The 14,849-nt window shown below is 39.2% G+C and overlaps 4 protein-coding genes across 4 annotated transcripts in view; 1 reads left to right on the forward strand and 3 right to left on the reverse strand.

The window, feature by feature from the left end:
• Positions 1 to 2,718: 2,718 nt before the first annotated feature.
• Positions 2,719 to 4,147, forward strand: LOC101295098 (1-aminocyclopropane-1-carboxylate oxidase 5-like). Its single transcript, XM_004290864.1, has 3 exons — positions 2,719 to 2,944; positions 3,039 to 3,247; positions 3,329 to 4,147. Exons 1-3 carry the CDS (start codon positions 2,843 to 2,845, stop codon positions 3,927 to 3,929), a joined length of 912 nt encoding a protein of 303 aa, XP_004290912.1. The 5' UTR covers positions 2,719 to 2,842; the 3' UTR covers positions 3,930 to 4,147.
• A 1,617-nt stretch (positions 4,148 to 5,764) lies between these two features.
• Positions 5,765 to 6,532, reverse strand: LOC101308641 (putative FBD-associated F-box protein At5g56440-like). The gene has a single exon (XM_004292674.1). It carries the CDS (start codon positions 6,530 to 6,532, stop codon positions 5,765 to 5,767), a length of 768 nt encoding a protein of 255 aa, XP_004292722.1.
• Positions 6,533 to 7,094: 562 nt separating this feature from the next.
• LOC101308934 (NAD kinase 2, chloroplastic-like) lies at positions 7,095 to 11,532 on the reverse strand. Its single transcript, XM_004292675.1, has 8 exons — positions 11,320 to 11,532; positions 9,381 to 11,234; positions 8,721 to 8,842; positions 8,495 to 8,636; positions 8,190 to 8,414; positions 7,953 to 8,027; positions 7,694 to 7,795; positions 7,095 to 7,340 (listed from the first exon to the last, which is right to left on the reverse strand). The coding sequence occupies exons 1-8, from the start codon at positions 11,530 to 11,532 to the stop codon at positions 7,137 to 7,139; spliced, it is 2,937 nt and encodes a 978-aa protein (XP_004292723.1). The 3' UTR covers positions 7,095 to 7,136.
• Positions 11,533 to 12,345: 813 nt separating this feature from the next.
• LOC101309220 (DNA topoisomerase 2-binding protein 1-A-like) overlaps positions 12,346 to 14,849 on the reverse strand; it is a 6,729-nt gene continuing 4,225 nt past the window's right edge. Inside the window, exons 11-16 of the mRNA XM_004292676.1 lie at positions 13,950 to 14,240; positions 13,417 to 13,824; positions 13,304 to 13,330; positions 13,137 to 13,222; positions 12,696 to 12,786; positions 12,346 to 12,426 (exon numbers count right to left, since the gene is read on the reverse strand). Coding sequence (XP_004292724.1) covers positions 12,346 to 12,426; positions 12,696 to 12,786; positions 13,137 to 13,222; positions 13,304 to 13,330; positions 13,417 to 13,824; positions 13,950 to 14,240 — 984 coding nt within the window. The remainder of the gene's footprint in view (positions 12,427 to 12,695; positions 12,787 to 13,136; positions 13,223 to 13,303; positions 13,331 to 13,416; positions 13,825 to 13,949; positions 14,241 to 14,849) is intronic.

Raw genomic sequence — 14,849 nt, forward strand, 5'->3', positions numbered from 1 at the left:
GGCAAGTTTATAAACACAGATGCCGTGAATATTATTTACTCGATCGAGTTTTAATTTATTTCTCCCGAGGTGTCTCTAAGTAAGCTAACTCTCCTCCAGTAGACAATGTCATTTGGGGGAATGTATGGAGTCACTGCAATTCTGGAGCCCCTGACACCTCTTTTGTGCTAATGCAATCATGCAAAGTATGAGTATCAATGAATTTGAAGGTTTAGTTATTAAGCATTGTCAGTCGTTGATGTGTAGAGAACTTCACTTTCGATTATATGTGACCTTACAAACTTACAACTTACAATCTTATTCTTTAACTATCAGATGTATAAATTTGCAGCTCGATTCATCGATTAACTATCAGAAAATTTCTTCAGATCGGAAAAAGAAATCTAGCTAGTTGCATTTGTCATGTGTATGTTGGTAAAGCCGCCAGAAATTTCGAGAGATTACCAAGACCTTAACAGAGATTGAGTAAAGTTTAGATCTTCATTAGCACAAATTTAGTACATTCTTGAGAGTTGCGTATACAGTGTTTTGAGGTAGAACACACACATGCTTCTATATATTAAATCAAACATAAGGTCCGTCTGTGTCAAGTGAATTATAAATGAATTGAATACAAACTTTTGCAGGGATCGAATTCACGTCCTTATAATTAAATTGTACTATTAACAAACATAAAGATTTTCAGAATAGTTTCTATTTTATCATGGGGGTTAGACATGTATATCTTATAAAGATACATATGCTATAACTCTGAAAGAGTAGACAATGCCAAGAAAACATGTCCAATTATTGCATATAGCTTCATAAAATTTCCCTTTTTCCTTTGTCTTGGTTCAGATATGCCAACTCTACTAAATCCACTCATGGTTTAGCATGCAACAGCCGATGACGATATATTTTTGTTAGTGTATTATTTCTGGTAACTACCTTCATTTCTGGTGACAACCTTCATAGATAATTTTCTGCACTCTATATTCTAGTTGGGTTGACGTTTGACCTCGGTATCCATGTTCTTAACAATCATCGCAAATATTTTACTTGGGAATAAGTATAGAATTAATCACTTGCCTGATATGAGATTATGAGTGATGCCTGATATGAGTGATATCGCCTAGCCTCTTCATTATCGATCACAACGGTGGAAACACATTCTGAATATTCCGAAATTCGTATTCCGGGTCATGAACCCTAGAAATTACATCAATCCGATTTCTGTGTCAAGTTATTTTACCTAGCTTTTACCAAACGCCTTCACTATTTCAGAGCCTGAAAATGAAAAGAAAACCAGGGAAAACACCGGGAAATGAAGCTGTTTAATCAAGTTTGTCAACCAAAATATCATGATGATATTTTCTTAATCAAGTTTCTGGATCTGCGAGATTCAAACCTTTCAGTTCAGTACTACATTAACAATGTATTTCATGAGCTGGTACCCGAACTAAACCAAGCAACGTGGCTCATCAAGATACATCTCTGGACATGCATGCCTGGCTAGCTTAGCTTGCTAGGGTTCGTATAAGATATAATGTATAATTTGACAATGGTTTTTTTGGAAGTACTACAAGTACATACAGCAATGTCTCTATTCATTTTTAAAGCATCCGATCATGATCAGAGGGTCAAGATCTATCTGTTGTCTCTGAACTGAACCCTAACATTCGGACAATTAGAATCAAATCGATACAACCAGTACTGTAATATACAGCACAGCTGGTTAATTGAAATCCAGGTCATTAACATAACTAATTAAACACAAATGTACATGTTAATCCACCTTTGTGTATCTATGTTTGTCATGATTAAATGTTTTTTCTATTTAATTTCTTTAATTCAAGCAATATAAACTAATCAATCCCATACACGTACATCGATCAATAATGGAGTTGACATTGTATTAAATTTAATCTCGATGATTGCTTTGTTTATGAAAGTCATCGCCTTGCCTTCCTTAGCCCTCAAACTATGCCTACAAAACAGTGTGTTTGTTTAATCATCGTAAGTAAGTAACCACTCGTTATCAAAAACACGTCCATTCGTAAAAGCCAAAGGCAGGTCAAAACTCAAAATGATGTACCCTAGTCGGCAGAGGTTTGTGTTACAAGTAAATCAGACCTAAAATATACATATGATGAATCGAAGGAACTAAATTAAAGAAAGGGAATAGGTAATATTGCACATGTAGGATATGCTATGTTGCCACCATAGCATCATGGGTTTGGAATCTATTATCTGGCAGATGAATGAACTAGCCAGAACTATTAGATTTGAAATTGTATTTCATCTTCTTCAAGAGCCATGAAGGTAACATTCGAGTGCAATAAAAGTATTAGTGGTACTTGAAAATGTACCTCTTTACCTTAATTAAATTGTAAATTAATCCATCAATTAAGATCCAAATGGCAGCTAATATGGTATGGTTGATGTAATAATTCAACTAATATTGATGATAAACAAAGGGAAAGGATGAGGTGAATCACCTGAAAGAGCTAGTATGCTTATGTTGTGAGTTACCATATGTAGTGCCTCATCACAAAAGCATTGACCTAGCTTATATCTAATTTTTAATGAAAAGCGTCACCGTCCCATATCTCACCCTAACGGCTAAGCTTTGGAAGAAACAAATGGAAAAAATTAAGAAAATAAAAAGTTGTCATCCAACAGATGGCGGGAAACTCTCCTATAAATAGGGCAACCACCCCTCTCTTCCAAACCACCTCTCCTCAGTGTGCAACATAAGCTAATCAAGCATTGTTTACACACTAGCTACCAACCCATCACATATTACTCTCTCCCATTCTCAATAACTACCTGTAAAACCCTCTTTTCTTGTCTATTCGAATCCATGGCAATTCCGGTGATTGATTTCTCAAAACTCGATGGTGAGGAAAGGGCCGCCACATTGGCTCAGATTGCTAATGGATGTGAGGAATGGGGCTTCTTCCAGGTACCCTTTTCATCTTTTAGCTTATTCTTGTGTGAATATAATGGCGACGTACCTAGAATATTGCCTAATTGTTTCTTTATGTGTTTTGTCACAGCTGGTGAACCATGGAATTTCAGAAGAGCTCCTGGAGAGGGTGAAGAAGGTGAGCGACGAGTTCTTTAAGAACGAAAGAGAAGAGAACTTCAAGAAGTCGACACTAGTGCAGTCGCTGAATGCGGACCAAAAGCTGGAGAATGTGGACTGGGAAGATGTCATTACCCTTCTTGATGACAATGAGTGGCCCTCGAAAACCCCTGGATTCAAGTAATAATCTCTTTCAAGATATGAGACATCTAGCTAGCATGTTACGTGCTTCTTTCTAATGTTGGCTCTTGTTATTGACAGGGAAACCATGGAAGAGTATAGAGCAGAACTGAAGAAACTAGCTGAGAGGGTAATGGAAGTGATGGATGAGAACTTGGGTTTACCAAAGGGACACATGAAGAAAGCCTTCAATGGTGGAGGAGTCGACGATGCGTTTTTCGGTACCAAGGTGAGCCACTACCCACCGTGTCCTCAACCCGAGTTGGTGACAGGTCTCCGAGCTCACACAGATGCTGGGGGTGTCATCTTGCTCTTCCAAGATGACCAGGTGGGAGGCCTCCAAATCCTCAAAGATGGGGAATGGATAGATGTGCAGCCACTGCGCAATTCGATTGTCATCAACACCGGAGACCAGATTGAAGTCCTGAGCAATGGCCTCTACAAGAGTGTTTGGCACCGGGTTTTGGCAACCCCGACCGGGAATAGAAGATCAATTGCTTCATTTTACAACCCATCACTGAAGGCCACCATTGCTCCTGCACCGGAATTGGTGGAGAAGGCAAACCAAGAAGTGGATCAGAGTACTTATCCCAAGTTTGTGTTTGGTGACTACTTGTCTATTTATGCTGAGCAGAAGTTCCTCCCCAAAGAACCAAGGTTCCAAGCTGTGAGGGCCATGTGATCCATCATATATAAACTCTAAGGCTGTTGATGAAAATATTAAGGAACAAATACTATCAGTCTTTTTTTTTTCTCTGTGTGCTAATTACAATTACCAAGTACTCGCTCGTCTCTCTCTCAGTTACTATAAACTTGTGTGGGAGGAGAAAGCTGAAGTGGGTGTAAGTCCGTGTGCTTTGTGTTTTGCTTGCTCCTGCTTTGTTATGTAATGCTAAGGATGCTTAATATGCTTCAGCTTTGCATTTGTGTCCTTTTTTTTTTTGAATAAATTAAAAGAGCTAGAACGGAAACCTTCACCGTAACCATTAATGAAACATAGATTCTTTAATTTGTACTTCTGTTGCAAAAAGTATTAAAGGAAGTAAATACTAGTAAACAGTAATCACAAAAACCATAACTTTGCTCCTGGCGGTAGCTTATTTTTGAGTTGCGATTTAGCATTCCCTTCTATAGTGCTCTTTCTGATCTCTGTTGACTTCTTAAAGTTCTGATCTTTTGCCCAACGAGGACTTGCCCAAGGTGGAAGCTTTTCTTTGTTAGGTTCAATGATAATCTTTTCAAGCACCATGGCATTCTCAATGAGGTATGCAGCAAGCTCCATTTCATTACCATACCCAATGAACCCACATAACTTCACTACCTTAAGGTATTGATGAGGAAACCTCTTAAGCTTCTGCATTTCTTTCTCAAAACTTGGTATCTTTCGCCATTTTATCTGCAACATGTAGTTCATCGGCATAAAACAACACAAAATTATCTTCATCAAGCAAACATGTTTAGGGCAAAAGGAAATCGAATTGCTAATTAAATATATAATTGCCGGACGGTGAAGCAATGTGAGTTGATATACCAAGCTGGGGATGCCAATAACGAATTAGAACACTGATCTTTACCAGAATTAGAGCATACACTTGAATTTCATTAGCATTAAGTTGGGTTAAAATAGTTAGTATCGATCAATCAAGCTATATATGTACCTCTTGTTCTTTCTAAGATTTTGAGGATACCAAAGAACTTTAAAGTAAACTAAAATAATCGAAGAACATATGTATGAATGTATGATTGTATATTCAAAGTTTACCTCCAACGTAAAGCTGCACAGAAAAGGTGACCTCTCTATCCATGAAGCCAAATCGAGCAAGGTTTTCTCAAAAGGATAGGCTCTAATACTCAATGACAAGTTCTTAAGACAAGTCAACTCTGTGTCTTCTGGCAGCACAATATTTCTTATCTGAAAAACGAAACTAGTTATAAGATTGTTAAAATAACTTCCAGGAAAGAAAATGACTAATTCCGTATATACTAACCCATTGATGTCCTTGGCAGTCCCTGAAACCAAGGTTTAGAGTCTCTAGCTGATGAAGAAAACTTGAAAAACGGAGAAAACCTTTGGTGCATGCTGGAATTGAGGTCACAAGCTTTGGTGAAAAAGATAGGTTAACCAGAGAAGGTGCATGCTTTAAAAGTGATGGTTTTTAGAAGGTAAGGTAGTTAGTGTTTAGGCCAAAGAGTGTTTAGAAAATGGAAGATTTGGATTAGAGGAGGTGTGCAACAGAGGAGATTTAGTTGTTGTAGAAAAACAGAGTTTGTATTGATAGCTTAGTTGATTACATCATGATACAAGCTTTGATACATATTTATAGAGTTGTAAACCGACTTTGGTTTACCTCCACTTACATGAATTCACTCTAGACAATACTAGATTATATTTAATTACATTTAATCTAGATTTTTCTACAACCATACATGATCACTAGAGATAAGTTCTAGATTAAAGTAGATAATCTTAAATATAGTCTAGAGAGACTAGTGCGCATTACTGTTTAACAAAAAGCATTAGTGATTCAGAATCGGATACGCCCCTGAAATTCCACTGTAGACAAATGATACAAGATTAGGAGCAGAAATCTCGACTTGAGGATCTAGAAATTCACAATCACTTATCTGCAGGAACTTCAAGGATGAAGAACCGAAAACTTTCAAGTTTGTCGAGCCAGAAATACTTAGGTGCTCAAGTAGAGGGCTGTTGGATAGAAAGTGCTCAACAATTTCACCTCTTATTCCAGGGCCTTTCAAAGAGAGCTGCTTAAGGTACTTGATGCATGAAACACCAAGAGGGCTTTGAAATGGCTCCAGCAGATATACCTGATCATATTCATAGTGTCCACAGTTATACAAGTCTATCTCTAGACTCTGAACTCTCTTCGGCACTACCAATTCGATCCAAGCAGGGATTATTTTCGAAAGAGTTTCTCGGCAAAGCGTCCCATAGTATCCAGTGGGAGAGACTGACATTGTGATTCGATCTAGAGTTCCCTGATGCAATCTGAAGAATTGAGTAACCGACTTGAATTTTACACCATGCTCGCATTCTTCTCCAGTTCGCTGGCAACAAATCCAACAATAGCTTTTCCAACCCGCCGGCGGAATATCAAAGTTGAGACATCTAACTTGTGTCCACAGATATCTCCACCTCTTAGAGAGAAGACAAGTTCTTGTTGCGTACTTACTGCTCAATCGAGAAAGAATGGTTGCTATGATCTCGTCGGGGAGCTCACTTATTCGATCCTCCCCGTTAACTCTCCCTTCTTGTGTTTTCCCCATCTGATCGACAAGCCTCCGGCTAGTTTATATAGTACCTAGATATTGGAAGGAAGAATATATAGTACGTAGTACCGAGGTGTATTAGGGTTTAGCACGCATTCTCGTAACGTGAAAGATTAAAACCCTAACTTATGCTCTAAGTCACAGAGGTTGCAGCGTAACCCTAAGTTATAGATGAATTAGGCATTCAGCTAGGATATTAAGCCATGAAACCTCTCATATTCATAATGTACATCCTTCTGGGCCTGATCCAACTGCTTAGGGCAAAAAGAAGAAAAGCGCATCTTTCTGGGCTTGATCCAAACCCGAGAAAAGTATTGGCCGGGAAACCCATATTCCATTCGAACCAGATAGTGTCTGTCTACCTGAAGTCCTAAACGGTTTATATCCAAAGAGTTATGCAAAGTATATGTATTTCTCTGTAATGACGGTGTACAAATACATCGTTGACAAGAGAGAAGAACAGTATATACTGTATACGTAAACTTCTACCCTCTTGTTGGGGAGCATTTGAAAAAGAATATATTTACTCTAAGTTTGATTTTTCCTAATTTACAATATGTACAACAGTCTACAGACTACAACAGTACACAAACTCCTTGGTTCACAGGGCCTTTTGATCTAGCCTCTCATTCCAATTTAGGCAACGAATCAAGCTTCGAAACCAGTCACCTGTTTGGTCACGCTTGTTGACAGTTGGAAGTGGGTGTTCGCTCATAGCTATTCGAACAGAGTCTCCCCTTGAGAGTTGCTGCCTCCTCTTCCCGTCAAAAGAAACCCAGGCATTGCTTCGAGCATCCTTTGGAATCTGTCCGAATGATGAGTGTGTTATAACATTGTAAATGAATAAAAACCGCTTGCTACTACAACATGACTAATTATCAACTTATTGTCCTTTCTCTATAATAGAGCATGCAACATTATCTCTTCCCTAATTGGCAATCCTTGAGGAGTTCTCATGAGGACATCAAATCTAAAAAGTGAACAACAATAGCAAAAATAGCCAGTGACAACTAGTCCAAACCTCTCAACTAAGGATATAAGATGTGTGGCAAAACAAAAAATTGGGAGATAGGTCAAGCGAGAATCATCTACTCCACATTGGAAAATGATTGAACTGATACTCAATGCCAGACATGAAAATGGGGGAAGGAATTTTACCTTTAATTCAAGGCTTGCAGAATCTGGAAGTATGACTGGTCTAAATGAGAGGGAGTGTGGGCAGATCGGCGTAAACAACATGCAAGGAACATTTGGATGCACCTGCATTTCGTGTTATCAAGGTAAGATACAGAATGATCTGGTCAAAATAATCAACTAGCAAGATATGAATTCGCATGATTGAGACCTAACATCATTTAATCTGCATGTTACTAAGTATCAATTCTATTAAAATGCAGACTATAAAACTAATTCTTACCATGGAACCTCCTGCAGCTGTAGAATAAGCAGTACTTCCTGTAGGTGTGGCTACAATGACACCATCACCTTGGACCTGAAATGTATGGTATTTGTCAATAAATAGAAAGGCAATGCCATCTTTTTCATGTCAAAAGTAAGTCTGTATAGTAGTTGATATCCCAACATAATGCCTGTGTGTGTGTGTGTGTGTGTGTGTGTGTGCTGTATAGTATATTGCTTGGTGCAGTACCCTTACCTTGGTTATAAGCTGGTCGCGTTCATAACATTCGATCTTCGAAAGGTACGGATTCGAACCTCGATCAACAACTATTTCATTCAAAACATCAAACACCTTTCCAGGCATCGCATTACCATTTCGAAATATTTCACACCTGAGACGCATTCTGAGAGTTATATAAACACCATCACGTGTGTTATTTCCATGGATGACCTGCCTTAAGTCCTGCCTGTAGTCATCAAACTACATCAGAAGTATAAGATGGGTTAGACAGAAAGCCCTCTGTGAGAAAACATAATTAAAAGATAGAGGTAAAAGCTTACAGTATGGGAAGTCAAAAATCCAAGAGATCCGAGATTAAATGACACGATGGGGGGGACAGCACCTTTGAATAGATTTGAAGCATGGAGTATTACCCCATCCCCTCCCAGACAAGCCACAAAATCAACCCTCTCATGAAGATCACTGAAGACATCAAGAGCGAATTTCCAATAAGGTCGAGGTGTGTAAACAACTTAAATGTTATTAGAATTGTTACAAGTTTGTTACCCAGTATCTTGGGTGTAGAATGTCTGAACAAATCCAAAACCTGGGATCCTAGCAAATACATCATGCACATCGGGTTCCACCAGAACATTCATTTTCTCTTTGTAATACAAGAAGGAGACAACCTACAGGTAGAAAAAGTACAACTGAGTTTCGAACAAAAGGACTCAGATACCAAATAACTATAGAATTACAATTAAACTAACATAAATTCTGGTAAACTATTCACCAACATAGATACAAATGAACACAAACACATTTGTCGCCAAATTGCTTTACAAACCAAAGAAGGTTCACTAAGAACAAGTTTATTTTTTTAAGCTCAAGTATAACATAACATAAGCAACCTCTTTTACTGAGTGAATGACTTCTTTACATAAATTCTTATGGTGGATTGGCTGTGTTAAATATGAGACGTGATGATCTATCCTTCAAACAAGATATACAGTCCAGATTTTGGGTGGTATTGTTTCTTTCTTCTTCCTCTCTTCTCCGGGAGGAAACATTTCTGTGTAAATCAAGTCCTATTGAAACAGAAGTGCTTACTCTAAACATGGCACAGGCAGACTCATGAATTAATACATATTCTACTATCAGATCATATCATTGGTTAGAAAATATATACAACAATTCTCAAATAAATACTTGATCGTGATATGTTACCTCTTTAGCTTGTTCCATGAGCTCGTGCCCAAGCTTTTTTAACACTAATACTGTCTTTGGTGTAGATTTCCACATAAGCATTTGTTGCTGAGTACTTGGATGAGTGAAGGCCAGGGAGGATTCTGTCACTTTTTCTCGGGTACAAGAGAATCCATCTGTTCGTACTAAAAACATCTCTGCTTTCTTTCTTGACTGCACCCTTACTACACCAGTTGCAGAAGCACACATATCCCCTTCAATTGATCCCAATTCATCATCACTTGAAACTAAAGGGGCTTGACCATTACTCTTCCTAACCTCCTTCACTACTTTAGATAAGACACTCTCAGAATGAGTGTTGCTCACATTAGTAGATGAATTAGTGGTTAACAAGGAACAGTTCTCCCCTTCACCAAATTCATTTACGACTGCAGTTGCAGAACCATTACCAGCACTGGTCAAATACACCCCATTACCAGAAGCAGAGATCTGGGACTCTGGAAGCAGATGTTTTGCATCAGGTATCCCATTGGAATTTTCTGCCTCCACAACCTCCCGCACTGGATCTATACCAACAATCTCACCTCTCCACATTATCTTAGTATTCATATATCTGGAAATTGGTAATACCTCCAACCTATTTAACTGATAATTAAAATAAGTGAGAGGCGCAATATTTTTTCTTGCAAGGAACCTGGACATTTCTTTTCTTGAGAAGACATTACAAGGAGGAACCTGAGCATTTAGGGGGTCAACTTCCCTGCTAAAGTTCACCAAAGGTTTTTCCTCACTTTCATCTGATTCAACTGATTTCATACCTTGGATAGATATAAGGCCATTGCAGGTCCCATTCAGATTTGCTTCATCGCTCTCTACAGAATCATTTTTTTGTAGTACACCATTTGAACCATGCATTGTCTTTTCAAGGAGGGCATTTTTCTCCGTAGTTGAGGGTTTTCCAACTTCTCCATTTAGAGAAACCGACTGCTTGGAGACAGCACGCCGAGTCAAGTGCTGCCTCCATCTGGATACCATGGCAGATGCTCTCAACAGACCTTCCTTACTATGAAGATAAATCGGCCTTTTGGTGCTATCTGAAACCAAACTCGCAAATTTCTCAACCTGCTCCATTGAAGGAGCAGTCCCAACTTCAACCGGAATCCTGATCAACTCCACCTTTCCTGATGCAATAGCATCATCTAAGGCTCCCTGAAAAATGTTGTCTTTCACATTCTCTGCTCTAATATCAACAATAGTTTTAAATCCCTTGTCCAGTAACAACTTCAAGCCCTCTTCTGTTACCTGGCCACCCCTCCAAAAAGCCACCTCGGAATCATCAGAGGAGAAGTAAACAGGACCCCAATTCGCAAACAGACTATTGCACGGATCATCCTCATTCCGCGCAAAACCACAATCATAACACACATTCTTCAACCTCTGAAGCTTCCTCCACACATCCACACTCTGATCATCCCCAGGCATCAGCCAATCCTCCAGCGCAACGTGCAAGCTCTCGCAACACCTCTTCATCTCACTCCTGAACACAGCCAGTGGAGGAAGCTTATCCTCCACCACCACACCAACATCCACAACTCGAAACGACGATCTTCCAGAGAGCACATCCTCCCTCGCCTTGTTCAACAGCGACGCCATGCAACCAATCACCGCCACAATCTTATCCTCCAGCAGCGGCTTCTCCTCCGACGGGAAGTCGTAATAAACGCTGCATACTCCGGTCACCGGATTGCACAACGCCTCCATCAATGCAGTGTGTAGCCGTTCCGCGGCTCTGAAGATTCTACAGTAGGCCTCGATTTCGGCGATGTCTCCAGGCACAGGGCCGAGGCTCGGCGACGGATCATGAGGCTGCGACGCCTTCAAATTCAGCACCAGTGTCAGTTTTCAACTGAAATTGAATCCGATTTACAGATTCTGATAGATGATTTAAGTAAATACTGACCTGAGAGTCGAAGCCGAAGCTGAGAGAGGAGAAAGGCTGGGAGAGCTCCGCAGCGACGACGAACTTGAGGCGCCGCTTGAGGCGGTGCTTTAGGTGAATGTCGAATCCGAACCCGAATCCGAATAGCTTGGCGGGGCAACCCGATAACTGAGGAGGCTTGAGGGAGCAGAGATTGGGAGGTGGAGCAGCACAGCGGCTCATATCGACGGCCATGGCCACCTGGCACATCGGGCAACATGCCACCATATATGAATGTTGGATTTTCAGCTCCCAGCTGGGAATTTTTATTTATGTTTTGTTTTTTAGTTATTATTTCTTATTTTTGTGAAAGGAAAAAGAAAATATGTATGGCAGCAAAATGGCGGGCATCTGTTTCTTGTTCTCATCACTCATCCAGAGGGAATTTAGTTTTTTCGGTGCACTTAAATTTCTTTCCTAATGACTTTATCGACGAATTTAATTTCTATTAATTTTTTGTGGATAATTTGGCCTTTTTCTTTGGATTTTTCTGGGGACTAAGGTTACTATCTCAATCATGCCCACATAATAAGCTGTTTATATGCACAATTTAAAGAGCGGAAAAGAAGAAAAAAATACAAGAGCTGAAAATTCACTAGAGGAATAACTAAAAATACAAGAGCTAAAAATTTACAAAAATTATGAACAAATTATGCTGGGAAGTATCTCCGAGTCCTTTGAAAATCTTCCCGGTGACTCCTAGGATTGAGCAGGCAGATGGGGAATGACTTTCAGACTCTTGTAGTCATATTTCCATGAGGTGAGGCTTCAGTAGTTCAGTCTTTATACACAGGATCTATAACAGGCATGGAATGCATTGCACAAAAAGCAGTTCCTATCAGAAGCATGATCATCTTCACAATTGGTAGCTCTGGTGTGTTCGCGGGAAGCACCTAGATCAAAAAAGCAATTGCTGTGCTAGAAGAGTGATGTTTCAGACTTTCAGCAAACTAGATTTGGTACCTAGATGCCGGCAGAGTGGAACTGCAGTAGGAACTTGAAGTATTCCTATTTCCTACTGCTACTTCGCGTCCGAAAACTGTCTATAAGCATTTGCCGGCCTGACAAATCTTCCTCATATCCAATAACCTGCAGGTGTGATTTAAGTACTATCATGAGAGGATGCAAAACCTAAAAATATAGGCTTGAGATGAAGGTAAGGGGTAGGAAGTGCCTCAGGTGAGGCAAAGATTGTACAAAATAAAAGTCTCTTTCCTACCGGTACAAATAAAAGTCCAAAGATTTCAAATGCATGGGATAAGCGACCAATATTTTGCCAGGGCAAAAACCACAGACATACCCCCCTTTCAAACAAAAAAAACACCACAAATGTAGTATAGTTCAGTAAGAGCTGAAACCTGAGAATCGGTCTGTGTTTCGCTAAATTGATCATACAATCCAGCAGTTTGCTTTCCAGACGGATCGTTAGTGTCATCCTTTTTCCCGCCGCTGAAAATAAGTTCAATCTCTGAGTCGCAGAAACAAAATGCATATGCATAGCATTCAATTTTTCATGGAAAAAGCTAGGTTTTTAATCAAATTTATGCCGTGTGCAGCATGATATTTAGGGGATATGTCATGTTCCGAAGGAGGGAATTGTCACTGTAAAGTGTAAACATGAAACTGACCCTGGGATCAGAACCCCTTCACAGATTTAATACAAAATAATTCTGATATGCTAATAAGAAAACCAACATTTTGTTAGAGAAAATCCGTGTTTACTTATGATGCAAGACATGCTAGTGAAAGGAAACAGATGAGAACAGTAATACATGTATATGCATTATGGATAATGTCACCTGTTTAACCAGTGTTTCGATAGTCCACTCAGGGAGAGAGGACGCGGAGGGTCGTGACCAAGCATTGCACAATCCGATGCAAAAATCTGTTTAACCATCAAGGATTGCAACTAATGCAAAAGTTGAAAGTAAAAAGTGGAACATAGTGCCTAATGGTCAAAGGATACACTCTCTGATGAACTCTGGTCATGTATCTACAAAGAAATAATACACATAAATGAGAATAATTACAAAATTAAAAAGGCCGCATAAGATTATTGAAGATCAGGAACATTTTTACCTTGGTTGTCTGCTCCAACAAGTCCTCAATAGCAGAAGCTACATCAGGAACAGCTTGGGATACTTCACCAAAAGTGTTCGCTTTCTGGTTTCCAGTCGTATTTGGAGGATTGCTAATACTTATCCCTGAAGAAAGAAGACCGCTTTGTTCAACATCTTCAAAAATCCTTGCCTTCTTAGTGCAACTTGATTCTTTAGCTTCTTCCCTGATATTCTCATTTCTACGACCAATGGCTTCAAAGGGTGAGAAGCTCCGATCTTGTGATTGACTTGGACACTCAGATGGATTGCCCACAGATATCATTTGAACATCTTGTGTAGGAAACTGACTTGTAGTACACAACCCTGCCTCTTGATCTTCAGCAGTAACTTCTTTAGGATAATATTGGTCGAGAGCGATGACTTTATTCTGCCAAGCAGCCAAAGATTGAAGAAGAGTTCAAACAGAAGATTTGATACCTTAGCAGGAAATGATTTATCAACTTCCCACATGCATACTTGCAACTGATACACACAAGGATAATGCAAGCATACCTGCTTCACGCACTCATATATCCAGTCACAGGTAACTCGATGTGTTCCCCATTTACAAGCAGCCTCATACTTACTTCCACTGGTAAACTTGCATAACAAATGGGTAACCTTCTTATTCAGTTTTTCCACAAATTTAGCTCCCAGTGTAAAACACAAATTTCGTAGTAACAGTCTATCTTTCTCTTCGTATTGTGAAACAGAAAACCGAAAGTGTTCGAATCCAGGCAACGGAGTCCGGCAGGGAAGAGGAGTGTAAAGAATGTGATTACTAACATCCAGCAAGTATCCATCCTTAAACAGTAACAAAAAATTTTAGCATTTTGTACAAGTATAAACTCTCATTCACTCAAGTAACAGCTAATTAATCGAAGTAATTACATACAGATGTAAAATGGCAATAGTATACAACAGCAGTAACAGAAATATGGAACAGTTAAGAGTAATTCAAGACCTAAAGAGTCTACATCTTGGCTCGTGCGGTAAAAATGCAGGTGTGACTAACACAGGTCTTAGTTATATGGAATTATGGATCCAAAGAACAAAATCAGCTTAAAATTCACCAAAATATAAAATCAGCTTTATGGTGACCGATAATAAAGGGGATGAGGAAATAAAGATTTAAGGATTTACAGAAAGGGAAAGAATTGTCTTAATCTTCCTGGTACCTTTTGTTGTTTTGTATAAAGTGATCAGAAACAAAGTTACAAAATTAACCCTTTAGTGAAATACTTGTAATTCCTGTCCATGACCCATTTCAAATTCAAATTTATGCTCCATCCACTGAAAACACCTTGTTGGTGAGATGAAAAAATTTCAGCCTCAAAGCATTATTGTCCAACCACCCAAAATTCAAAGTGCTCCTTCTCGTCTCACAGAGGGAAGGAAAAAAAAAAAAAAAAA

This window comes from Fragaria vesca, linkage group LG2 (assembly GCF_000184155.1).
Source record: "Fragaria vesca subsp. vesca linkage group LG2, FraVesHawaii_1.0, whole genome shotgun sequence".
Taxonomy (NCBI): domain Eukaryota; kingdom Viridiplantae; phylum Streptophyta; class Magnoliopsida; order Rosales; family Rosaceae; genus Fragaria; species Fragaria vesca.